This window comes from Zootoca vivipara, chromosome 10 (genome assembly GCF_963506605.1).
Source record: "Zootoca vivipara chromosome 10, rZooViv1.1, whole genome shotgun sequence".
Taxonomy (NCBI): domain Eukaryota; kingdom Metazoa; phylum Chordata; class Lepidosauria; order Squamata; family Lacertidae; genus Zootoca; species Zootoca vivipara.
Window position 1 is genome coordinate 46,090,643 of NC_083285.1, and position 26,506 is coordinate 46,117,148.

A 26,506-nucleotide genomic window follows, 5' to 3' on the forward strand; every position below is an offset into this window, starting at 1 on the left:
CAGAGATGCATCTGCTGAATCTGCCACCTTCCTCATGCGCCCCATACTTTGAGCGGCCTGCCCCCTTGCAGACCACCAAAGCTGAGTGAGCAGAGAGTGGGGGGGGGCTACTGACCCTGTGCCCATGAAGCTACAGGAGAGAGGTCAAGAGTGTTCAACACCCACCCACCCCGGTCAGCTATGGAACTCATGGACTCATAGTTTGGAGGCACCCCGGGGGTCATCTAGTCCAACCCCCTGCAATGCAGGAAACTCAACACGTGACCCTCCACCCCACCCCCCAATCCAATTTGAAACCATACCGGATCCTGCTTAATAAATAACAATGCCTAATGAAAGGCTACCTTAAAAAATTCCTTCAGTAGCACCTTAAAGACCAACTAAGTTTTTATTTTGGTATGAGCTTTCGTGTGCATGCACACTTCTTCAGATACACTAGAAACAGAAGAGCCAGACCCGTATCTGAAGAAGTGTGCATGCACACGAAAGCTCATACCAAAATAAAAACTTAGTTGGTCTTTAAGGTGCTACTGAAGGAATTTTTTTTATTTTGCTTCGACTCAGACCAACACGGCTACCTACCTGTAAAAAGGCTACCTAGTTATTAATACCGGTGTACCAGGCAGGACTGTGTCAAAACTGCAACAAAATATGTGATGTCCAAATGCTACTGTGACATCCAAATGCTACTGTGCAAATGGTGTTTGATACTGTACAGTCCTCGTTATTCCGTTCATGTAATGCTCAGGCTTCGTCTGAAGGTGGAGCTGGCTTTAAAGAAGTGTGCTTACAAATTTGAGCTCTCTTATGTACTGTAAGGACTGGACTTAAGAGGTGCAAAAACATTTGTAAAGAAATTATCTGTGCATGGTGAATTTACAATGACTGCTGAAGTTACAGGGCTTCCAGATGGCCTGTTCTCCCTTTTGCAGTGAAATTGCTTTTTACCAGCATTCAAGACGCCATGCCACTGGCGAAATGCTATTCTCCTCTTCTCCAGCATGTTAACTGTGGTGCGGTCATTAGCCTTCCTCAAGTCTGTACAGTTACTTAGTACTGTATGAAAGAGTTAATGGAAAGAATCAAATTGAAGCATTGTTGTCTCCTCATATGATCTCCTTATAGGAAAATAACAAAAGTTACTGTTCTCCATCCTGAAACCACTATTTTTTAATTAGATAAATCCATCTAAATACAGAATCTCAAGGGTATGACTCTCTAGGCTTTTCAATAGGCATCCTATTGTCAATGCAATCTTCAATTAGGTTTTGGGCAGGGGAAATAAAATTGGCATCTAAAGTTGAAGTCCCAATATCTTTAGGAATAATTCAAGATGCATACTCGAGTCAAGACCACTTGGGACAGATCAACACCTTTCAGCAACTGTAGCAGAGTTCGTTAAGAATTCAAGCCATTTTTCTCCCATTTGTATGATGGATGTTAAGCACTATTAATTGGTGTCTGTCAAACACATACAGTGGTACCTCTACTAATGAATTTAATGCGTTCCGAACGCACATTCGTAAGTCGAAAAAATTTGTAAGTCGAATCCCATAGGAATGCATTGGGAGAAAAAAATCGTAAGTCGAAGCAACCCTATCTAAAAATTCGTAAGTAGAAAAAATCCTATCTAAACCGCATCCAAGATGGTGGATGGAGCTCCATTCGTAAGTAGAAACATTCGTAAGTAGAGTTATTTGTAAGTATAGGTACCACTGTATACTAATTTGTGTGATTAAACTTAGATTAGAGTCAATTGGTATGGTCATGTGAATGATCATTTAATAATGTTAGGATTGCAGCTATAGTTCAGTATGAAAGATTTCTGGATTATTATTTGTTGGTTAACCACAAATTGTCCAACCATTGTTTGTTTCTCCAAAATTTAGTTATGTTTCTAGCTGTTCTTGCCTTGTGACTTTGTAGCTTTGTGAGTGCCTATGGTGTGGGTGGTTAATTAAGGGTGATGGGTTTGCATGTAAAACCAAACTATCATTAAAACAAGCCAAGGTTCATAAATTAACAGCAAACCATGGATTCAGATCATGGTTTGCTGGCAGTAAACAAACCAGTGAAGCCATTGGGCACTTAATGCTAAGCCATGATTTAATAAACCATGGCTGAGTGTAATGTGCAAACTAGACCAGTGCTGAGCACACAGTGCCTGCATTTTTTTTTCCAAATAAGAAATTGTGGGTTATTATTTTGTTTGTTACTATGTTAAATATTTTTGTGTTTTTATATTGTAAACCGCCCTGTGAAGGGCAGTATAGAAATTTAATAAATAAAATAAACACAAACAAAGTTTCAACAGCTTTGCCTTGAGACACAAAGGTGTGTTAGTTTTGAGGCTGAGCGCTGATCAGCCAAATATCCTTTCAGCATCAGTTAATATAGTACACAGGAAAAGAACAATGCTCTACTCATGATTTGATAAAACATTAAAATCAGAAGCATACAGTTCATTCTACTCACAGGGAGGTTTAATGATTGAGCACATAATTTATAAAAGGCAAGTTACAGATGAAAGAGAATATATCATAACCCACCCACCCCCAAAAAATATAGGACCGAGGTACAAATGCATTTCAAAAACAAACATCATTACATAAAACACAAACATTACATAAAATCATAGTTTGAGCAATGCATTTTTGTCTCAGGACAGGGAGAAGCAAGCAACGCAACATTGGAACAGCTTCGTGACCATCAGATATTTTGGACTACAACTCCCACCATCCCCAGCCAGCATGTAGCAGCTAGGGCCGATGGGACTTGTAGTCCAAAATATCGGGGGCGGGGGTGGGATCAGGTTGCTGAAGTGTGCAGTAGACAGTACTAAGACATAACACTAGGCAAAGTACCAGGAGCAACATTTATTCCTCAGTTGTCCCAGCTGGCAAGTTATCAGTCTTTATGGCTCTCCAGCATTTGATTTGACTTTCTAAAGTTTTTTAAGAGTCTTTTATCAAGTTAGTGAGGTGATAACAGCTGAGCTCAGATCGCCCAAACTAGGCCATGTAAGCAGGCTTTCTTCCACAAGGGAAAGGTCTGTTAGTTCAGGATGAGGCAGGTGCTGGTGAAAGGCATGGCTGAGGTTTCTTCTGCTCACATGACATACAAGCCCACACCGACTGTTGTTGCCAAGAGGAAGATGGCGAGAGCCCAGCGCAGGAGTGGTGTGCTGGGTAGCATCTGCTGGTGGCTCATCTGCACACGGTCACTTTCCTTTGGACCTATATTAAGAGAATGGAAATTGGTCAGGTTGGGAACTTCGATTCTAGAACGTTCAGCAATGCTCCAGCCACGCTGATGACATCCCTGGGTGCGAGGCAGGTACATTGAGCAGAACAGCCACCAGAGATGAATGATACAGGAAGATAATATCACAGAGCGCTGGTGCAGTTGAGCCAGCTGGGTGGACACAGCCTTGCAAACGAGTGGCTACAGAAAGCAAAAGTTTCCATAAAAGGGAGAACCAGCACAGCGACTTTTCTGACTGTGTTTCAGAACTATAAGGCTTCCAGCCCTACATGTGCATCTATAGGCATAAATTTCATTCAACAAGGTGGAATCTTATTTCATTTAAAGAACTGTGCTGTGCATTCTGCAGCACAGAAATCCCAGGGAGCTGGGCGGAAGGAGGGATTGTGAGAGAAGGAGAGACTTTTAAAATAACACTTAGGCCTCTTCCACTGACCAGGTGTCCTGGGGCCCTTAGGAGGCTGCACCCCCTGCCTCTCAGGAAGTTCATCATGGCAAAGGGGACACCCACCTGACCTCATCCGGTAGTCTATGGAGCCGCAGCTGCTTCATTGCTTGTTTTCCTCTTCCCACTCCATTCCTTTTTCCTTTTGTATCATGCATATTCGATTCTGAGGCTGTGATAAGGGCCTTTCTTATCTTTCGATATACGGTATATACAACACTGAAGCACCTCATATGAATTTATTAATGATAACTGCAGGGTCCACACATATTTTCTAATGGAAAGTGGCCATGATAGGAATCACTTCTCTTTCCATTATTTAGAAGATCCAAGGGGAAATGGAGCTAAAAGGAAGAGAGCTTGCCTTGGGAGCGCAGTAGGCAGGGTCAGAAGCCAGGTTACTACTGCATGTCATGGAAATCACAAATGGCTGCCCCTGATGGCAAGGCCCACCCCAGCACAAATATCTGTCTCGGAAAAGTGCTGTAGCTCACCTGATACCCTGGAGGGCTGCTGCCAGGCAATGTAATGGGAAGAACTAAGCTAAAAGGACCAGTGTTATGATAAGGCAGCTTCCTAGGATGTTTGCTGCAATCAGTGTGGCTGGAAGATGAGGAATGGCTCAAATTAAGAAGTTATCTTACTGTGAGTTCTGTTGATTCCTCTTGTGTGGAGGTCTAGTTTTGGTTCCTCAAGGCGGAGGTTTTCTGTGGTCTGCCCTTGGCTTGTCAATCTCTGCAACTCCTTGAACACCTGGAATAGATCGCCGTATTGTTACTGAAAAGCACTCTATTCCTTTTTAGGATTTTGCAAACCACCACCACCATCACAACAACCCATCTTAATACAGTTTGAAGGTCCTCCAATCTTCCTCACTTGCTTTCATCTTTAGATTGGAGCATGTGCACATCTACCTTTCATTATAAACCTGCTGAGAAACACCAATCAAATCTTCCACTGTACAAAGGGTATGAATGCTGGCCCTTGGTGGGGACATTGCATACATGTGTGTTCGTATCCCTGTGTGATAAAGTTGCAAATGAAGAAAGGTGTAGGGACAGCAACAATTGCATCAGGAAGGTAGGCTACGTACACACCACACATTTCCCCTCTAGGATCCTGGGAACTGTAGTTTGTTAAGGGTACTGGGAATTGTAGCATTGCGAATGATAAACTGCAGTTCCTAAGATCCTCTGTGAAGGATGTTCTTTTAAATGGTTGGTGTGTGTGCAGCCAAACAAAAAATGAGCTAGCTCTAGTTTAAACCCTCCAGACTGAAGAAAGTTATGATCTTAATGGGATTGGAACTTCTTAGTTCCTTCTGGAGAGGGAAAGAAATAATAAAACTGGGCCATCCATCAACTGCATATGTACTTCGTTTTTAAATGCTCACTGACAAATGTTGATCCTGTTGTTGTTTAAAATTAATTTGGAGGTTGGAAGAGCCAGACTCAAAATAAATCACAGCCTGCCAGCAATCTCAAAGACCAATTAGGACAGACTCAAATAGCTGCTGCCTTTTAGAAGGTTCAAAAGTACTGTGCCCACCACTTTTTGTCCCAACAAACCTTAGTATAACCTGTGATCCTATGGATGGGAAAGTAATTTACAGCAACCATGTCTACTCAATTATCCTTAATTTAGTGGGTCTTACTTCCAAGTAAGTGGAGTTAGGATTTCAGCCTTACAGTTCAATCCTATAAATGTCTATTTAGATGGAAGTGACACTGATTTTAATGGGGCTTACTCCCAGGGAAGTTGATGTAGCCTGCAAAGAATATTCCAAATTAACATTTTAAGTCTGGAACAAGTATTAGGTACCGGTATTTATGACACTGTTTCTGTTTGGAGTTTTTTCTAATAGACCAACACAGCTGCCTGCATTTTTTGTTCTCAGGCTGGCTTCTACCATACCCTATTACCAATATCATGATCTTCTCCTATTTTTTCTCCTTTTTTTCAACACTGAGGCTAAGGAAAAGCTGTACAAAACTCAAAGGTTAGTTTATTGCTTTGTAATTGATCCTACTTTTTTTAAAAATGCCTTATTTCAATGACCCTGATTCACCTTACAAAAACAAATCTCTAATAAGAAGAAGCTTGGTCAGCTCTTAGAAATGTTCACCATCTTATTGTGACTTTCAAGAGAGTTATGGGCCTCATGGCAAGAGTGTGTAGCTAACTGATTACTCACTTCTATATTCAGCAGGAAAGATCTCTTGGCCTCCTCAAGTATTCTCTCCTCAGTAGCTGAGTCCATGGGGAGACTGTTCATCCGTGCTCGATACAGCTGCTTGAACTTGCTGATATTGGTGACTCCAGGGAAGTTGAAGAATGACAGCCCTTCTCCAGTGCTGGGCAGATGGAACATTTTCTGGGCGATTTTCTTCAGAATCTGACCCCCGGACAAATCTCCCAAGTATCGCGTATAAGCATGGGCCACCAAAAGCTCAGGTTCGTACTGGCCCACATGGTGCAGCCTGTCCACGTATTTCTGAGTTGCCTCGTGACACTGGATCTCCTTCCTCCATTTGGGCCCATAGAAATACTCCAAGTCTTCCTCCAAAGCTGCCCTGCGATTGAGCTCGTTTGGGAAATAAACAGGGGCATAGACTGGGTTGTCTTTATTCCTCTCAGACTCTTTCTCCAGGGCCACATAGACGTAGTACAGAGAAGCCAGGTACAGCTGAAACAAAGGATGGAGGAGAGGGGAGAAGTTTAGCTCCAAATTCTCCCTTTTGCCATGCAGTGGGGTAGGAGAGCTGAAAATAAGGCCAATATATTTTGCATCTGGCAACCAATGTGCCCCTTTGGTTTCAGATAGTACATGGGTAGAAGAGTCTAAAAAGCCCAGGACACAAATTTCCACGGCCCTCTAGCGGCTATGGTGGCTTATTTACTAGAAGACATGTATTTAGTATTAACTCTGGATGCGTATACTAGATTCTGACCAAACTAAGCCTCCTGGTGTATATTGTGCTCTGATGTATATTGTGCTCCAAGAGGCTGTTTGGTCAGAATCAAGTATACACTTCTGTGTAGAGAACCTATCGTGTTCAATCCCTGGCACCCCAGGGTTGAATTAGATGGGATGGCAGTAGTACCATGTCCTTAAACATGGAGTGCAGGGCTGGCCATACCATCCAATGGTGGCTTTGCCCTAGCAGAAAACATTTCCACTTGCACAAGGTGGGGCACCCAGTTTCCACTGGTCTCCCTTAACTTTGGGGTGGGCATGAAGGGCTGCAGCGGGTAAGGGGGGACTGATAAAAACTAAGTTTGTTGCTGTACTCAGACCCTGCCTGTAGGCAACTCATGGGCATCCAGTTGGTCACTGTGAGAACAGGAGGCTGGACTAGTTGAGACATTGGTCTGATCTATTTGGGCTCTTCTTTTGAGTGCCCCACCTTGTGCAGGTGAGTTTTCCATCAGCAAAAAGCCACCACTGGATTCAATGCAGCAGATATGTCAAATCCACCAGCACGTTCCTTTATAGAAGCAATTGGACTTAATTCTACATTGCTGCTTTACAAACTCTCTGGTAAAGTACTCTTTGTCCCTGTTGCAAATACAAAACACACACACACACACACACACACACACACACACACACACAACTAAATACATTTTAAATATTAACCAAGTTCCATGGAAGATCTGAGGTGCTTCCAGACTGTTGATATGTTGTGGGTTCAAACACATGCCAGTAAATTCAGATTGCACCATTACAGTCAATATGGAGAAAAGCCCACTCTCTCTCCTCCGTCCTCCAAATCAGACAATTTTGCCATAAGGTAAGTAGTGGGAAGAAATGAACTGGAAATTCTGGAGTAATAGTTGCATGATACAAGGTCACTCAAAAAACAGATGTTCACTGTAGCCAATATATAACCACCCCACAAACTTTGTTGTGCAAACAATTCAAGATGAATGCTTGATGAACAGGTTGCCTGGAAGTGACCCTAGCTAAACACAGTAAGCAAGGCAGTGCAGCAACACATTGCCCAACCATTTGAGGAAAGTATTTTGAGACCTCAAAAGGGCTCTCACATGGAAGTTATCTTTCATAGCTGTATGTTTCCCATTCATCTCAATAGTAACTATGGCTAATGACACATCCCTTCTACAGCTTCTTTTGACCGCAGTTCAGCATCTGTGCAGGCAAGAAGAATGCAAAGGACATGCACTATGGGTGAGAGAGATTTTAGCACTAGTTTAGTGCCTGGACTGTCTGTCCCATTCTGGATCCCTGTACTCTATGTGATGATTCAAGCCCTAAATGGCCTTGGTCCAGTATACCTGAAGGAGCGTCTCCACCTCCATCATTCTGCCCGGACACTGAGGTCCAGCACCGAGGGCCTTCTGGCGGTTCGCTTGTTGCGAGAAGCCAAGTTGCAGGGAACTAGGCAGAGGGCCTTCTCGGTGGTGGCGCCTGCCCTGTGGAACGCCCTCCCAACAGATGTCAAAGAGGAAAACAACTACCAGACTTTTAGAAGACATCTGAAGGCAGCCCTGTTCAGGGAGGCTTTTAATGTTTAATAGATTACTTTGTTTTATTTTTCTGTTGGAAGCCGCCCAGAGTGGCTGGGGAAACCCAGCCAGATGGGCGGGATATAAATAATATATTATTTATTATTATTATTATTATTATTATTATTATTATTATTATTATTATTATTATTATGGCACAGTTGGGCAAAAGAGCAGCACAATGGGATGCAGCCACCAGTGTGAGCTGGGATAGCTCAGTCAGTAGAGCATGAGACTTAATCTCCAGGTCGTAGGTTCGAGCCCCACGTTGGGCAAAAGATTCCTGCACTGCAGGGGGTTGTTGGAGTAGATAACCCTCATGGTCCATTTCAACACTACAATTCTACGATTCTAAGGTCAAATAGGGATGGTGCATCTGAGCTTGTTCACAACTGCCTTATGAACACACCCTAAATTCCTTCACACAAAACTTCCCTTTAGTCAACCAGCAGTGCACGCTATTATTGCACATCCCGGATGGCGACTGGGTGTGCATTTTGACCTATATAAAGCCCTTTAAGACCTGGATTTCCACACACCTGGGAAGCGGTCACCTTCTAAGAGGCCACTGTGAGCTTCCACAAAGTGACCAAGAGCAAAACTTGGACACCAGACACATGTCATACGGTTTTTCTTTCTCTCTTTCACTCCACGTTTGTGTAATCGCCTTCCCCTGACATGGATTGTTGTGACTGATAATCTTTTGGAACTTGAGGGAGGGCCATAGCTTGAGGATAGAGGAATTGCCATGTGGACAGGAAGTCCCAGATTCAATCCCTGCCATCTTCAAATAGAGCTGAGAGAGACTTCCTGTCTGAAACCATAGAGAACGGCTGCCTGTCAATGTAGACAGTTCTGAGCTTGGTCTGGCCCAGTATAAGGCAAATTCCTATGCTCCTAAGCACCAAAATTGGTTTGGTTTCATGGTTGAGATCAGTATCTCATTCGTGTGTGTGTGTGTGTGTGTGTGTGTGTGTCTAAAATTTCAGAAAGCAATGGATTGTTGAAACAACTATTTATGACCTGCCATCTTTATGCTCTCCCTGCCCACTCCATTGGTCTGTTGTAATAGAAACCAGCCAATCATCAAAGAACGGAAATCTCATGGCAATAATAACTGTGTTTTTGCTGGGTAATGTACAAGTCACCTCTCCAGAATTTCACCATTGCTCCTGCTATCTCTCCGCCCCCCTTGTTGGTTTTGCTCAATCTGGGTTTGTGCTTCGTGCCACCTCATTCAGGACTTATGCCTACCAATTACCTCTAACTGGTTATACTAGAAGGTTCAGCTCGTTAGCATTGGTTTAATTAGCTAGTTCCAGTAGCTCAGACAGGCACACTTGGAAGGCAGATTTTGTTCAAGTTCCAAAACGAACCCATAAAATTTATGCCCTTGCCTGCGGCGTGAAACAGAATGAAAATACAGCAGTTCAGCAATACACGCCCAGGAAATGGAAAAAAAGTGCAGTTTCTGTGAGTGCCAGTATGATATGAAGGTTAGAGAAGGGCTAGGAAATCTTTCTGCCAAGAGCTGCAATCCCTTGGGCGTGATCTGTCAGGGCTCACACTGTTGCAGTGGGGAAAGCGGGTAGTGAGTGGGGGCTACAGCAAAATGTGGGATGGATGGACAGCCCATCCTCTCTCTTTTTGTCACCCCTTTTCTCTCTCAGTGTGCCTCCCTCCTCTTTCCCCCCACTTCCTTCCCCTGCCCCAGTGGACTGCTAGGGGAAGGTCAGATTGCTCTTGCCAGGGCAGAGGTCTGAAGGGATCATTTGCTGGTGGTTTCTGTTCCTCTTTCTCCTCCTCCTCCTCTTCCTTCCATTGCTTTCTCTCAACCCATCCATTTAGGCTCTCCCCCCTCTCTCCTTCTCCTCTTGGCCTCCTCGCCCCCCTTCAGGAGGCTGGGAGCCCTTAAGAGTATTGGAGTTGGACTGGGAAGCCTCCGCTTCAAATCCTGCTGTGGGGCTGAACAATTTATCTCAGCCTAATCGACCTCATAGGGTCGTAAGGAAATGTGTGCTGCCTTGAGCTCCTTCTCCAAAGAGCAAAATAAGAATATAATCAATTCTCTTCTATCTGGCTTATTAGATGGTGCTTGCCATTTTTTTAAAAAAATTAAAATTAAAATTAAAAGCTTGTTTTAAATCTTTTTTTTTTTAAATGTTCGATTCATCGGAGGCACTTTTAGTAAATTATATCCTTTTTAAAAAAAAATCAATTAATTTATTATCATTTGTTGGGTTTATATACCAGTCTTCCTCCCCAAGGAGCCCAGGGCAGCAAACAAATACATAATTTAAAAACAAAAAACAAAGCAAAAACCATGTAAAACAGTAAAGACAAGTAAAACCATTTAAAAGCAGTTGCAGTGAAAAACATTTTTTTAAAGAGTTACAGTTAAAAACATTATTCCATCCATCAATCTAACCCAGTGGTTCTCAGCTAGCTAAGTACTGCAGACCCCCCTGTTCTTCAAAAGCGAAGCCATGAACCCCCTACTTTTGAAAATTTTGATATGTCTGTGGTAGTTTTTGTTATGTGAATGGTGCCACAGACCCCCCTGGGTGGGTTACATGGATCCACTGGGGTCCGTGGGCCACCAACTGGGAACCACAGATCTAATCAATTAAGCAATCAATTAATCTATTCAATTAATCAATCTAATCAATTAAGCAATGTAGTCCTAGGAAATGCTAGTTGCATTAGCACAATTCTCCCAACTGGAATTTAAAACAGAAGTTCGGGGCACTACATCACAGTGCGTTCTTAATTTAGATGAATCCTTTTCCGCGCTATTTAACCAGTGCCGCTTTCCTCCACCTACGCCCATAATTTGCACAAGCACCCCAACCTCAAGTCACTGATTGACTGACTGATTCCATAAAAAGTATATACCGCTTGATTGTAAAACAAAACTCCTCGAGGTGTTCTATAAAAACTCAGGTATACAGTACCTTGAATTCATGAAGTGACATCTGTCCCTTCTGGAAACGCATCATGAAATCTGTGGTCTCTGCCTGCGCATGCACCTCTTTGGTGCTTTCTTTCAGGGCTTCTGACAGGTCCTGAGACATTCTGGCAGCGGGGCAGGAAATCCAGTGTTAACTTAAGCATCTTACATACCAGCACTTTTGCATAGAAGTAAACTGGCTGGCTGTGGCAAAGCAGGATAAACTAACATCCTCAGTTCCTGACCAGAAAGTGGACCCCTTTGTTCTTCGGCAAGGGGCTGCATACGCACCATATAATTAAAGCACATCCCACCCACCCCTCCAAGAATCCTGGGAACTGGAGTTTACCCACCACAGAACTACACTTCCCAACATCTTTAGCAAACTACGGTTCCCAGGATTCTTGGGGAGGGGAGATATTCTGAATGTGCTTTGAATGTTTGGTGCCTATGCAACTAGAAATATGCGATTCAGATACGCCCCCCCCCCAAAAAAGTGGCATGCCTCTGAACAACAAGTAAGAAATGTATATTGATATAATAAGCTTTCATGAGTAGTCTAATTCTTAATACGCATTAAATGTTAGCCTCAGTTGTCAGGTGTTATATGCATGCAGGCGTGGAGAGAAACAGTGATGCCATAGAACACTAAAAGTACAAATGCAAAAGTACTCTATTCATGAGATTTCTTCTGCCCTTCACCACACGGTCCCAGTTTGAAAAATAAAATGAAGCCATTCCACAGCAAAATCAAAATATCTGACAACAGATATCCCACAAAATGACGTACATTTCAAACACACTGCTCCACAGAGAATCCTGGGATCTATAGTTTGTGGCTTGGGAACTGTAGTTCTGTACAGATTCCCGTGATTCCTCGGGAGAAATAATGTGCGTAAGATGTACGGTGTATATGCAACCGGAGGCCAAGGTAAAGAGGTGCATCTTCCGCATGTGATGAAAGCCATACCAATGAAGGTGCCGGACGGCACACATCTGGGTGAGAAGCGTGCCCAACAGTGCTAGGTGCTGCCACAGAGAGGATGCCCTCTCCTGGGCTATATGCACACCGCACTTCCACGGATGGTGGACCTACCAAGAGGCTCCCTCCCTCCCTGCTAATCTTAACACTTGAGAGAGTCTGTGTAAACTCTTTCAAAGGATTGTCTGCCGCCCAGGATTGCCACTCACCTTTCAGAGCGCTGTGCCATTCTCCTCCTCGCTTGTTATTCTGTGGCTCTTTCTTCTCTTCCTCTTTAATTATCGGCTCCTTGCTCTCTTTCTCTCCAGAGTTTGAGAAGCTACTGAGTTAGGCGTCCGGTCCCCCGCATCTTTCTTTATACTTTTACTCCGAGGTCACGTGCTCAGCCCGGGAAACATCTGACCTCGGTGTACAGTTCTCTTGCACCACGCACGTGCACGCGCACATACTCCCCTCGATGAGGAAGCTGAACCCAGTCCCTCTTCTTCCTCCTCTGGGAAAGCGAGGGAGGAGGGAGAGTCAGCTGACGCAGCTTGACAACTAAGCACAACAACAGGATGTCAAGTGAGAGACATCTCTCTCAAGAATCCTGGGCGTTTTGCCCAGGCTGGTTTTAACTCCTTGTCTTCCCTCTAAATCAGGTTAACCTGGCATATTCTCAAGTATGTAGTACAAGGACTCATGAATATCTGCCACTGCTTTCATGCAAACACTGGCGAGAAACAGCTTTTCGGTGCGTTAAGTATTTTTTTAAATCAATATGATTATTCATTTATTAATTGTGTTCCCCCCCTTCAGAACTATAGCTCAGTAGCAGAGCATCTCCCTTGCAGCCACAGGTTCAATCCATGGCATCTCCGGGTACAGCTGGGAATGTCCCCTCCCTGAAACCCTGAAGCATCCTGGGAGATGCCAGGTTCTCTGTTCCAGTAGCAAGGAGATCCTCAGTTTCCCCTGATTAACCCCCTGATCCGATGCATGTTTACTTTGGAACAAGAGTGACCATGAGTTCAATGGGGATGATTCCTATCACACCAACCCCGTCAGGAAGATGGATGGGGAGGTATTTGTATCTCAGCTTTGCAAATAGAGGAAACCAAAGGGATTTTTAAAAAATAAATTCATTTTTAAACAAAATACTAACAGCCTAAGATGTTTGGTAATACAGAGGCCTGCTTTCTAAGACTAGTAACCCCAGAGTCTAAAATCTGCACTACTGCCGATGGGCCATTTTCAGAAAATAAAGTATAATTGAATCATAAAAGGCAATGAATAGTATTGTCAACTGGCCGGGGCAGGGCAGGGAAGAAATGAGCTTGACTCGATCTTGTTCCTTTTACTACAATTTTATCTATAGAAATATAAGCCATTAGCCATGATGTTTATTTAGAAGAAGTACAAACTTCTGTGTCGGGGACAAACAATGGGTCATTGTCTTCATGTCCTGCTTTTAGGCTTTCCTGAAGCATCGGGATAGCTCAGAGGTGGGGCATTTTGTGGCTCTCTGGATGCTGTTAGACTCCAGCTCCTATCACCTTTGACCATTGGCCATGATGACTGAGATTGATGGGAGTTGGGAATCAATAACAACATCTGAAGGGTCACAGGGTTCCCCATCTCTGGGATAGGCAGAAGACCTTTGGTCTGTTCCACTAAGGCTATTGTGCTCTTGAAAATATGTAGGAGGTGCTTTTCATGGCATGAGGTAGTACTACCGTACAGCATGCTACTTGCAGATGAAGCTGCTGTGAAAAGTACAGAAGCAGGGGCATATAAGACAGGTGGCAACACTTGGCAGAAATTAATTATGGGAACCATGGAATGCTAAGCGACATCGTAATATAAGGTGGTTCTTTGACTAATTGGTCCAACGTAGATGCAGGGCCTCTCCAGAGCTGACATGTAGAAATTGGCTAGCTGGTGGTGTGCGTTTTCATTTGTTTTGGCTTAAGAGGAAGGCATTTTAATACTGTATTTTAATCTGTATTTTAATTAATTGTTTTTATGTTTTATTGTGGTTCTGTTGGTGTCAGCCGCCCTGAGCCCGGTTTTTGACTGGGGAGGGCGGGGTATAAATAAAAATTTATTATTATTATTATTATTATTATTTTGAGCCAAGTGGCTGGAAGTTCGGGAAAGGCAAATGTGTGGACACTGCAGCTGACTCAGTCAAGCTTCTTCGTAGCTTCACTTTTCTTCGCTGGACACAAGCAGAGCATTCCAGAACACCATAATGAATGCGCTCAGGTCTGTTGCATGACTAGCTAGCCATGTGCAGTGCTGAGAGATGCTGTCCCATTCATTCCCTGTGTCGATGTCAGATTCCAATGCCATTCTGGCCAATTTTTTTTTTACATGGAATGAAAGGAGGCGCCATCTTGTCCTTTGCCTGAGGCGCCAAAATGTGGCAAGCAGTTCTGCCACTGTGCTCGTTTTGCATATGAAGTAAAATAATTATATAACAGCACGAGATGTCACAAGAGGCTGATGCATTCTATGAGCTGATATAGCGAAGTACCATATAGGCTGATGACTGTCTAATGGTTCCATGTGAGAATGACCGTGAAGGACAATTACCATGAAGTTCTGGAGAGATTCCAGTTTAGGAGCAGGAGCAGTGATCAGAGCCTACAAATGACAGCCTTCCTCACAGTTCACTTGACTCACATATCATTCGCTTTCAGGCATCGGATTTACCTCACAGAGCTCCATCATGTTTTCACTAGTGTTTCACTGGCATCTATTCATCACGGCTGTCCAAGGTGTTCAATGTGACAGCAGTTTTCCCATTCAATATGTAGGGACAGAGAAAGAGCAGTATGGGGGAAATAGGGTATAAAACCTGTGCTGTCACAAACACCCCACATTTATCAGGATTTAAGAATAATTCCAGTGTGGTGTAGGCACACATGGGATGGGAACCTCAGGTCTGGGGGGGTGGGGGGGCAAATGAAGTTCTTGAAGCTTCATCTAGTTGTTGAAGGCACAGCACCTTGCCATAAATAAAAATAAAATAAATCCAGTTGGTAGAGGATGAGATTCAAGCCCCATGTTGGGCAAAAGATTCTTGCATTGCAGGGGTTGGACTAGAAGAAGAAGAAGAAGAAGAGTTTGGATTTGATATCCCGCTTTATCACTACCCTAAGGAGTCTCAAAGCATCTCACATTCTCCTTTCCCTTCCTCCCCCACCACAAACACTCTGTGAGGTGAATGGGGCAGAGAGACTTCAGAGAAGTGTGACTAGCCCAAGGTCACCCAGCAGCTGCATGTGGAGGAGTGGAGACGCGAACCCAGTTCCCCAGATTACGAGTCCACCGCTCTTAACCACTACACACTGGCTCTCATGGTCCTTTCCAACTCTACAATTCTATTGTTCTAAATCTGGCAGGTCTCTAGAAAAAAGTGGTCACAATGGTTGGTTCAACAATAGCGTTGAAGTATTTCTGCACAATAATATTTTCCTAAATTATCATTATAGTCTGTTTTTCCTTTAGAAAGCTTAAGATTGCTTACATTGGGTTTTCATTTAAAGACTTCCCTGGTCCCTATTTCCTTAGCTTCACCATTGTTACAAGGTTAGATGTTTCTGGACTATACACTAAGACTTACATGCGACGGCATTGCCAGTTATAGCACATGACAGTAAATCTGAAAGTCAGCCTTAAGTTACCTCCGAGACTGGCTGTGTTTTTTCCAGTTTCAGGGAACAATGCCAGAGGTTAGTCTCGGGGAGGGATGCGTGTATTACTCAGCAAAAGCAATGCCTTCCTTATAAGGGAACGTCGTGACACAGCAAAATGTGCTGCTAAAGCCTCAAAAGGAAATGCTGAATCAGAAAACAGAATGTACAGCTGTGTGCAACAGGAAAAAGCAACAGCTTTTCTGAAAGCGATAACAGATTTGTTTGTAGAGGCTGAAAGGCCTCCTTGTCAGTGCAAGGGAAATGTAAGAGGGAATGGACAAAGGTTAACAATAACTGAGTGAATTCAACAATTAATAAAGCAAAACTAGTTTCACAAGTGCTTTGGTAGCACAGTTATGTTTGCCCACAGCCAGGCAACTCACATGTTATACTCTTATGGGGCAGTCGTTTGCTTTTCTACAGACAGATCAAACTTTGAGCTTGATGTCATGGTTCATATGCCAGGAAAACACTGAGGAATTCCAAGGACATTTCCCATTAGATATTTGTGTAGCAGATTGTGCTGAAAATAAAAGCTGGCATTCAAAGCAATCAGCTTTCTAGCTATCATGATAATTAAATCTGCCAGAACTGCTGAGTAGAGCAGAGGTTACAACAGGCATCCCCAAACTGCGGCCCTCCAGATTTTTGGCCTACAACTCCCATGATCCCTAGCTAACAGGACCAGTGGTCAGGGATGATGGGAATTGTAGTCCAAAACATCTGGAAGGCCGAAGTTTGGGGATGCCTGGGTTACAACATACCCCACTTTACATGGCAAACTGTGTACCTACTCAGTGCTTGTCTGTCTCCTCCAGTTCATGATAAACCTACAAATGATCTTTAATGTAATCCATTTGGTCAAACATTAAGCAATGCATCCCATGAAATATAGACCATTTGATAGAGTATGTTTGTTACTGGTTGCAGTTTTCCATATCATACCGTAGCTGAATTCCCAAGCTCATCTACTTGAAAGTAAATTATGGGGAAATAAATTGGATTTATGAATAAACATGGTTAGATCAGGGTGTAAGAGGCTGTACCTGGTCTCTTATTCTCACAGTGTAGAGAGGAGAGAAGAGCTTTCAAATCAGGAAAGTTGTGGATTAGCACCTTCTTGCTCCAAGTCATCAAATCTTTGAGAAATGCTTGTATTAGTAATGGCCAATGGATCCCCAACTTGCACATTGGAAAGTTTCCCCTTCAGTCCCATACCACAACAATAGTGCTTCCTGATGTGCTTCTCTCAATCTCCCTTTCCATCATAGTCCTGTACTTTGGCACTTGCTCTAGAACCCCATTCAGCAAAATGTGTAAGGACACAAAGTGTGTTAGCTTCACCCCAATGTCCTCATGTACATTGGACCCATCTCTCCACTCCTGATCTTCACACATTCAGAGATTCTTAATGTTTTCAGCTAAGTGCACTGACGATCTCCCTTCAGACCACCTGGAGACTGGAGTCGGCAAGGTTGATGTGCAAGGGGGTGTTCAGGATCAGACAGGTGTCCATGGTGCCAACCACCTGAACACAGCTATAGTTTCAGTCATTATGGTCCATGTTCTAATAGTTCCTGGGACCTTAGCAGAGCACCACGCACATCCTTGCAATGCCTTCCCTTGGTTTCTTTCATTTGCACAAAACCAGCAGCGTTTTCCCCTCAGGAAACTGTCCAAATTAATCTAGCCAAGCCACTTTGCAGCCTGCTGTGACATACACATGTTAAAAGCAGCCACAAGAACATCTCCTGTTAGGATAGCAGCCAGCATCGCCACTTGCAAAAGTGGTTTGATACCTTGACAATGAGCTTCCTGTTTGGGAGAAAAAGACCCGGGCGTGGCTCACTAGGTGGGTCACAGCTGCATTAATAGTCTCCCAGCAGCAATGTTGCTGCCACTTACTGAGATGCACTTGTGGGAGCACCCAATAGGTTCTTCTAGTGCAGGCATCCCCAAACTTTGGCCTCCAGATCTTTTGGACTACATTTCCCATCTTCTCTGACCACTGGTCCTGTTAGCTAGGGATCATGGGAGTTGTAGGCCAAAACACCTGGAGGGCCGCAGTTTGGGGATGCCTGTTCTAGTGCATCTATTTTTGACCTTGCCACCACCTCAGTCCTCCCCTCTTGGTTAAGTGCCAACAGTACCATTGCTGGGTTGCTATTGTTGCTGTTCTGCACCATGGGATGAGCCACTCCTGGAGGGACCACATAGCTTAGTAGAAAGCTCTCCCCTTTTTTGCACACAGAAGGTTCGAGGTTCAGTCCCTGGCTTAGAAGGATCAGGTAGCAGGGGACATGGAAGTCTTTCCCCCTTAGCTTCCAGAGAGCTGTTACCAGTCAGAACAGAATAGTACTGCAACAGACTGGGTTGGCAGCTACCGGTCAGAATAAAATTGGCCAGATTGCTGTATCTGGCCTGAAGCCCCAATGCATACACACTATGCCTGCCCAAATTATTTTGATTAAATGAAAATAGATGGTGATCTGTTGGTTCACCTGTATGATATTTGTCAATCACTAGAGATCATATAGGTTTCAGAGCGTCTGACTCAGTTTAGATGGGAGGGCATGTGGTTCTGAACTAAACTCACAGCAGATGTGAATACAGAGCCTAAGACTGAATTCAAGTCAATCAGTCATTGGCTTGGAACTGCCACAGATCACAAAGGCAGCTTGATAGACAAGACTCATTTTTGTGTAGGTGTGAGATCAGGAAAGTCATTGGAATGGGAAGGAGCATAGTGAGTTCTAAAGGGCTCCAAGGGAGGCCAGTAACCCTGCTCAGTTGGTAGAGCATGAGACTCTTAATCTCCGGGTTGTGGGTTCGAGCCCCATGTTGGGCAAAATATTCCTGCATTGCAGGGAGCTGGCCTAGATGGCCCTTGTGGTCCCTTCCAACTCTCCAATTCAATGATTCTATGAAATCAGGAAGCTGTTCCACTGCAAACTGGAGGTCAGGTGGTTGTGACTCCTTTAACTACTGCTTGTCCTGCCATACCAAGGAACACTATCCTTAGGCAGGCTCAAAAACAAAAAGCATCTCTGATATGCCAGAAATGACCTTGTTCCTAATTGCAGTATTAATGATGCATCTGGTTGAGAAGAGAGCACACAATGATTCCCAGGTAATTATTACTTGTGCGATGCAAGTGCATACGAGACATCTCTGGAATGAGCCCTCCCCTTGCTGATGTACACACACATACACACCAGTGACTCGTCTTATTAACATACAGTATATGACAAAAGCTGGACTGACACACAATGCAGGAAACTGTCCTTCAGGGCTGTGCTCTGAAGATATAATAGGCATTGTTCTTGAGGATAGGGAATTTCTCTGGACATTTAGGCTTCAGCTCTACAGACACTTACTTGGGACTTTAGCCCCACTGAACAGAACGTAACCAGGCAAAAGCCTTTGCTGTGAGCTGGAAAGTGGAAAAAATGAACTGGGGCTAAGAGATCTGCCTTCGGTGCTTTTGAAATAGTAACATACTCTTCTGGCTCTTACAGTGCAATCCTAAGCATGTTTACTAAGAAGCAAGTCCTATTCAGTTAAATAGGACTCACCCCCAGGAAAATGTGTATAGTATGGCTTTCTTGTCTTCTCAGATTAACAATTTGGCTAAAAGCAGGGGTAAGAGATGCGAGAATAAAATATGGTCATTATTTTGTGGGGGAGGAGAAGGTTCATTTGCCTTTTCTTGTTTATTGAAAGTTCTATTTGTTTTATGTTTCATTTGTTCAAATTGCATTATTTTTGAGTTCTATTAATTAGCATTTCATCTTAGTGTTCATGTTTTTCTTGGAGTGTTTTTCTGCTAATTTCCAGGCTGCTTATGGACATCACATGCACACTTTAGTGTATGTATTTCGTCAGAAGAAAGTGCCACTTTTGAAGAACGGGTGTGTTTAAGGTCATGCATTGTTTCAGAAAGGGCAAATGAGGTAGATTCATGTTTAGATGTGAACTGAATTGGATTTCTAACGCCTAGCCACCCCAATTTTCACTGGCTCTTTAATTGCATCTGTTGAGAACACAGAATGAGCTGTTGGTTTACCTAGATGGCAATGGTGGCTGGATAAAACGTTGCTGCCGATCTCTCCCTCTTTCATGCCAGCTGAGCAAACATGTTCTTAAAAACAAAACAAAACTGTACTATTTGACTAGTCCCAAATTCAGGGACATATTAGACGTGACCTAGCCAGAGAGTCACAAAAGTCATGACATTGTTTAGTAAATCTGTATAGCCATCTTTCTTAACAAGTTCAGAATCTTTTAGAAAGCTTAGTGTTCCTCCTCATATTGCCTTGCATTAGGTTTGGAAGTTTGCCAGCTTATAAACCAATACAACCCATCTCATGGTTTTTTAAAAAAATAAATATACTTTATTTCAACAGAGAACACAACAGGGTGAAAACTCTGTGTAAGAAATAAGTGTAGTAAGGGAATGTATTATTCATACTTCCTTCCCCTGGAGTAGTCATTAAGGAACAGAAAGAGTTAAAGGCACAGCAGTCAGATCGCTTGGAAAAATAGTTCTTTCCAGATCATTCTGAGGGTTTAAAAAAGAAGAAGAAGGGATGTGAGCCAATGCATACAAGCTGCTGCAATCTCAGGAAAAGCAGCAGGAAACCATTTGATTCAATACAGGCTCACATGTTCCCACCACAGTGACTCAGCAAAAGTGGCCTCAAGACTGGAACGCTAACTCAGCAAGTGCGGAGAGGCAAACAAAGCCTACCATGACACAGCAAGATGTAGAGACAGATGCATGACTTGGAAGGTTCTTGAGAGGGTTAGTCAGCACAATTCAGACCATTAGTTCTTTCTTTGTATATTGTGATGTTGTTTTGTAGCTGGAACTCATAATGCAGAAAATATGGCTGAAGGGCTCTTCCAGACTGATGTGGGTTTTTTTATGGGTCAGTAAAAGGAGTCAGCTAATAGGAAGAGTTGGTACATGGGGATGAATAGCAGAGCACCCATTGGTCCTAACTCCTTATCCCCCTGCCCCCCCCCGGCACTAATCCTGTACAATACATAAGGATCATGTTGTTACACCTCCCCACTGGAGGAATCCTCTTTGGAAGTTGACTTGGAGCTGCTTGAGGCAGATAGCACAAAGGAGCAACCTGTGTCAAAGGATTGTGAGGCACAGCAGGGGAATCCGGGGACTTCAGGGGTCACAGCCGCTCAGCCTCTTCCTCAAGACAAAGATAGATAGCCCTTTCACAGAATCAGCAGCAGAAGCTGAACAGCTGTCAAATCCTAAGGAGCACAGGCACTTAGAATCATAGTTGGAAGAGACCACAAGGGCCATCCAGTCCAACCCCCTGCCAAGCAGGAAACACCATCAAAGCATTCTTGACATATGCCTGTCAAGCCTCTGCTTAAAGACCTCCAAAGAAGGAGACTCCACCACACTCCTTGGCAGCAAATTCCACTGCCGAACAGCTCTTACTGTCAGGAAGTTCTTCCTAATGTTTAGGTTGAATCTTCTTTCTTGTAGTTTGAATCCATTGCTCTGTGTCCACTTCTCCGGAGCAGCAGAAAACAACCTTTCTCCCTCCTCTATATGACATCCTTTTATATATTTGAACATGGCTATCATATCACCCCTTAACCTTCTTTTCTCCAGGCTAAACATACCCAGCTCCCTAAGCCGTTCCTCATAAGGCATTGTTTCCAGGCCTTTGACTATTTTGGTTGCCCTCCTCTGGGCACGTTCCAGCTTGTCAGTATCCTTCTTGAACTGTGGTGCCCAGAACTGGGCACAGTACTCCAGGCGAGGTCTGACCAGAGCGGAATACTGTGGTACTATTACTTCCCTTGATCTAGATGCTATACTCCTATTGATGCAGCCCAGAATTGCATTGGCTTTTTTAGCTGCTGCATCACACTGCTGACTCATGTCAAGTTTGTGGTCTACCAAGACTCCTAGATCCTTTTCACATGTACTGCTCTCAAGCCAGTAAAGGTGAAGTCTCAGCTAGAAGATCTAGTGTGTGCCTGAGGAGCAACTCCTCCAGAGTAAATGTATATGTGAGTAAGCTTCACAAGTAAGATGAAATATGAAAGCCACACAGGTATCTTGTGTGTTCTGGGTGAAGCCTTGGAAGGCCAGGTTTCAAAGTCTTCTGTTCCAGGCTCGGAGTGGTAGAACAACATCTCTGCACTCTGCCATCATGATGGTCACTAGACCATGCCTGTCTGGACCGTGGAGTGTAAGAACATAAGATGAGCCCTGCAGAGTTAGGCCAATGGCCCGTCTAGTCCAGCATCCTGTTCTCACAGTGGCCAATCAGATGCCTATGGGAAGCCCCAAAGCAGGACCTGGGAGCAAAACATTTCCCCTGTGATTCCCAGTGCCTGCCATTTAGTAGAGTTGGAACATAGCCATCAAAGCTAGTAGCCTCTGAGAGCTTTATCCTCCAGATTTTTTCTGGACCTCACTTCTTGTGTTGTCCCTGCAGTTAAAGTTCTTCTTGTCTTTCCTTCTTCTTTTGCCCTCCCATTTGGACTCCAGACTATAGAATGGCTCTAATTCTTGGACTTTCTCTGTTAACTCTTAGCTGCTCACCTTGAGGCTTGGTCAACGAATCGAGGGGGAAATGACCTTACTGTGGGTTAAAAACGGTCATGTGAACTCAGCCCTAAGGGTTCCACTGGCAAAAATAATAAGAGGAAATCATATCCGCTACAAGCAGCAGTTATGTGAAAACGCAAGGGAAGATGCCACAAAAGTTGATACTATCAGCAGTTTCTATTGAGTTCCAGTTCCACTCAGATATTCTCAGCACTTCTAACAGTGGCAGACCATGGCATCTCAGATGTCGGTGCGATGCCAAAATCTGCCCCCTCCCCAATGCCTCTTGCCTTCCATTGGAGGAATAGTGGCAGAGCCTGCTCCAACGTCCCAGAAATTCCATGCCCAGTGCAATTGCATTGGCTGCACTCCCCAAGAGATGCCTCTGCTTCTGAAAAGCAAGAAGATAAATATCCAGTATTTAGGACTGGAGCAAAATGGGTTAGTCTGGTGTGCCTAGAGTAGACTGTTCCACTTTAGACTGCAGGGGAGGGAAGTCGTAAGGCCTGAAGTCTGAAACGGTGCAGACCATTCAACTCTTTTCAGATTGCACCACCTCAATCTCTTGCATATATAGGTAAAGGTAAAGGACCCCTGTATGTTTAAGTCCAGTCAAAGGCAACTATGGGGTGTGGCACTCATCTCGCTTTTCAGGCCGAGGGAGCTGGCATTTGTCCATAGATAGATTTCCGGGTCATGTGGCCAGCATTACTAAACTGCTACTAGCACACAGAGGACTGTGACAAGTGCCAGAGCACACGGAAATGCTGTTCACCTTCCCACCGTAGAGGTACCTATTTATCTACTTGCACTGTATGCTTTTGAACTGCTAGGTTGGCAGAAGCTGGGACAGAGCAACAGGAGCTCACCCCGTTTCGGGGATTTGAAACGCCGACCTTCTGATTGGCAAGCCCGAGAGGCTCAGTGGTTTAGACCACAGCATACGTAGAAGAGACTTGAGATCGAATGAAATGCGTAACAGCTGAATGGAGGGAATAAATCAGAAAGAGCAGCAAACCAAAGTGGAATAGGCTTGTCCTTGTTGTTTGCATGTAAGATTTCTTAAGATTTTCATTTGAATTGGGGAACTTCCGATTTCTCAACTAAAGCTGTTGGGTCTCTACTTGTCTATTATATCTCTTAGAAGCCAGAAAATCAAAGGTCATACTCTTAGAAACCAGAATATATATATATATATATTTGCTATTTTAAATCTAAGTTCTGTGGAATGCTCTTCTTGGGAAGACATGTCTGGCACATTTGTGGTCAGTCTTTACATGCCAGGCTAAGACCTTTAGGCTTCCCCAGGTCTTTAATGTTCCCTCTTATGCTGGTTGCTACATTTTAAGTTGGGTGTGTGCAGGACCCTCACTTCCCCTCTGCTCACTGCTTTCCCTCTTAGTCACTCTGAGCCAGAGAGAAGTGTGATTTTGTGCCCTCTGACACACCCCTGCCCTCACTCAGGCCCATTATGTATTCTGAACTGTTACTGTTTGTTGTACAAACCAGGAGATAACCATGAGTTATATCCCAGAGACAAACCATTGCTTCTCTCCAAAAGTTTCTTTTCCAGCTAATGTACTCGTCTTTGGTGGGTGTCTGGACAAAGGACAGCGAAGGAAGGATGCTGGGTTCACATGTATCATGAAGCCATAGTTAAAACAAACTAAAGCTCGCAAGCCACCAATGAGCCATGGCTTTTTATCATGGTTTGTTGCCAGTAAACAAAGCACAGTTAAACCACTGGGCACGTAACACTAAGTTATGATTTAATGAACCATGGTTTAGCATTCTGTGTGAACCCGACTATTGGATACAGCAGCAGTAGTTCTATCAACCCTGTAACAACACATCTCTGGTGCCAGAACAATGCGAGTATAGAATTGCTTTGCCCAATGTTTACAGAATCATAGAATTGTAGAGTTGGAAAGTAGCCCAACATTGGCACATCAACATTTAGGGTGAAACTTAACTGCCTTTTCATATTATCCCAATTACTGTAATCATATATTTGTACCCAAAGTATTAAATGCAAAGCTCCTAAAGGATTGCCCCTTATGTGAATGCAGCCAGTGTTTGGAAAACTGTAGTTACCCTCAAAAGAATGAGCCAGCTTTTCTATATTATAAAATTGCTTAATATTTTAAAACGACACTTGCAGTTTTGCTTCTGCTTTCTGAAACTTGCGCTGTGACACATCAAGCATTGCTCAGCAGTCAAAGAGGGTACTGCTGGCTCTATTTTCTGGTAGAGCTCTTGTACCTTCAAAAATTATTTACAAGGCAGAAATAACACAGGAGCTGTTTTCCCCAGCTTGGAGAAGTAGTCAGTCTTAAACATTTTTAGAACATAAAAATCCTGCAACGGCTTGCCTGAAACGCAAAATAGGCACACAATCATATGCAAGGTAATCCATAAGACCAGGAAGACCAAGAACTGTAAGGAGTCGTCCAAGAACAGTATGCTGCTCTGTGCATAGTAAAGCTCTGCTGACCTCTGCTGGTCTCTTTATTTTGGAAGCAAGCTCTTTTACATGGACAAAGGACAAGCAAGATTTCTGCATAGAGAAAAAGTGCGAAACTTGCCTGTCTGTCACAAGAAGTGGCAATCTTACTTGGATGTATTTCCCAGCACTTATGCATGTGGATAAGTTGTGATTGGCCAATAGCTCCTAGCATATGGTGGTGTGCCTACATATAGTGAAATAATGTGTAACATTATGTACACTCTGTACACTGATTTATTGGGTTTCCAGCTCTAAAGAGAAGTACTTTTTGTGTGTGAGAAAAGTATAAAAAGATGAAGCTGCTGCCAGTGTACATTGGCTTTCCCTGAACCCTGTCCTTGAGCACAGGCGATGGTGCCTGGTTGAATGGCTTAGTGCAGGCATGTCCAACAGGTAGATTGTGATCTACTGGTAGATCACTGGACGTCTGTGGTAGATCACCGGTAGATCAGTGGCTTCCCCCAAAGAAGCTAATAAAATTTGGCTCCCCTAAAAAAAACTCAACATCTTTGCCCTCCACCCCTAAAATGACCTGAACCACCAAAAACTGGGCTTTCCTTCCTTAAAAAAGCTCAATGTCAATGTTGCTTTCCTCCTCCCTAAAGAAGCTCAACAACTTTTACGTGAACCCCCCAAAACAGGGCGTTCCTTCCTAAAAAAGCTCAACAACTTTGACCTGAACCCCCCAAAAGGGGGTAGATCACTGCCAGTTTTTTAAACTCTGTGAGTAGATCGCAGTCTCTTGGAGGTTGGCCACCCCTGGCTTAGTGGAAGACAATTTCCTAGAGCCATTTTAAGAGGCACTGTGGCTTAGCCCCTCCATCCCCACCGCAGGGAACAAGTTCAGCAGTCATGAATGGAAAGCTCTGGCTGGACAGAGGCAGGACAGAAATCTTATGCTCTCCAGGCCTACATTTTTGATCAGGAGTAATGGCTGATGAAAATCATGGAAAACACAGAGATGGCAAAACTGGTAGCGGTGATAAGAGTGACAAGTTTAGAATCTTTCAAGGAGGACTAGAAACCTTCTCTGGTCTATCTAAAATAAAACTTCTCATACGCAAAGTCCACAGTGGGGTTTGAAGTCTAAGAAAAAAAGAATAGCAGAACATATAAGAACTTTGTTTAAAAGGATGAAACTGGGTATGATGGGATTTTTAAAACGCAATTTCATGTAATTGCAATTATAAACACCGAGGTTGGGTGAGTGGGAATTCATCGATGTTGTAGAATAGGATGATAACTGTTGAGTGATGAAGTGTAACTTTGAAATGAAATAAAATAGTAAAAGTGAGAGAGAAATTATTTTTAGTTTGGATGTGATGGCTCTAGTAGTAAATACAGATGGTGTCTGATACCAGCAAGAGCACCACTGTTCCTTTCCTTCCACTGCCATCCCAGACAGGATTCTGTTGAGGATGCAGAGCCACCATCTCTTCTTGCTCAGAAGCCCATAATCTCCTCCTGCTCCTCCTCTTCCCCACCTTGCAAGATGGCATTTTACCCCAGGATCCAAGGCCCAAACGTCAGTGAAAGCACGCACATCTCTAG

At 43.7% G+C, this 26,506-nt stretch overlaps 1 protein-coding gene across 1 annotated transcript; it reads right to left on the reverse strand.

Moving 5' to 3' along the window:
- Positions 1 to 2,465: 2,465 nt before the first annotated feature.
- HMOX1 (heme oxygenase 1) lies at positions 2,466 to 12,674 on the reverse strand. Its single transcript, XM_035128231.2, has 5 exons — positions 12,381 to 12,674; positions 11,194 to 11,314; positions 5,904 to 6,395; positions 4,354 to 4,462; positions 2,466 to 3,236 (listed from the first exon to the last, which is right to left on the reverse strand). The coding sequence occupies exons 1-5, from the start codon at positions 12,398 to 12,400 to the stop codon at positions 3,109 to 3,111; spliced, it is 870 nt and encodes a 289-aa protein (XP_034984122.1). The 5' UTR covers positions 12,401 to 12,674; the 3' UTR covers positions 2,466 to 3,108.
- Positions 12,675 to 26,506: the final 13,832 nt, after the last annotated feature.

Coding starts and splice junctions, on each gene's coding strand:
- HMOX1 (XM_035128231.2), bottom strand. CDS start 12,400: ATGGCACAGCGCTCTGAAAG. Junction 11,315..12,380: donor ATGGCACAGCGCTCTGAAAG/GTGAGTGGCAAT, acceptor CCCCGCTGCCAG/AATGTCTCAGGACCTGTCAG. Junction 6,396..11,193: donor TGTCACTTCATGAATTCAAG/GTACTGTATACC, acceptor CCTTTGTTTCAG/CTGTACCTGGCTTCTCTGTA.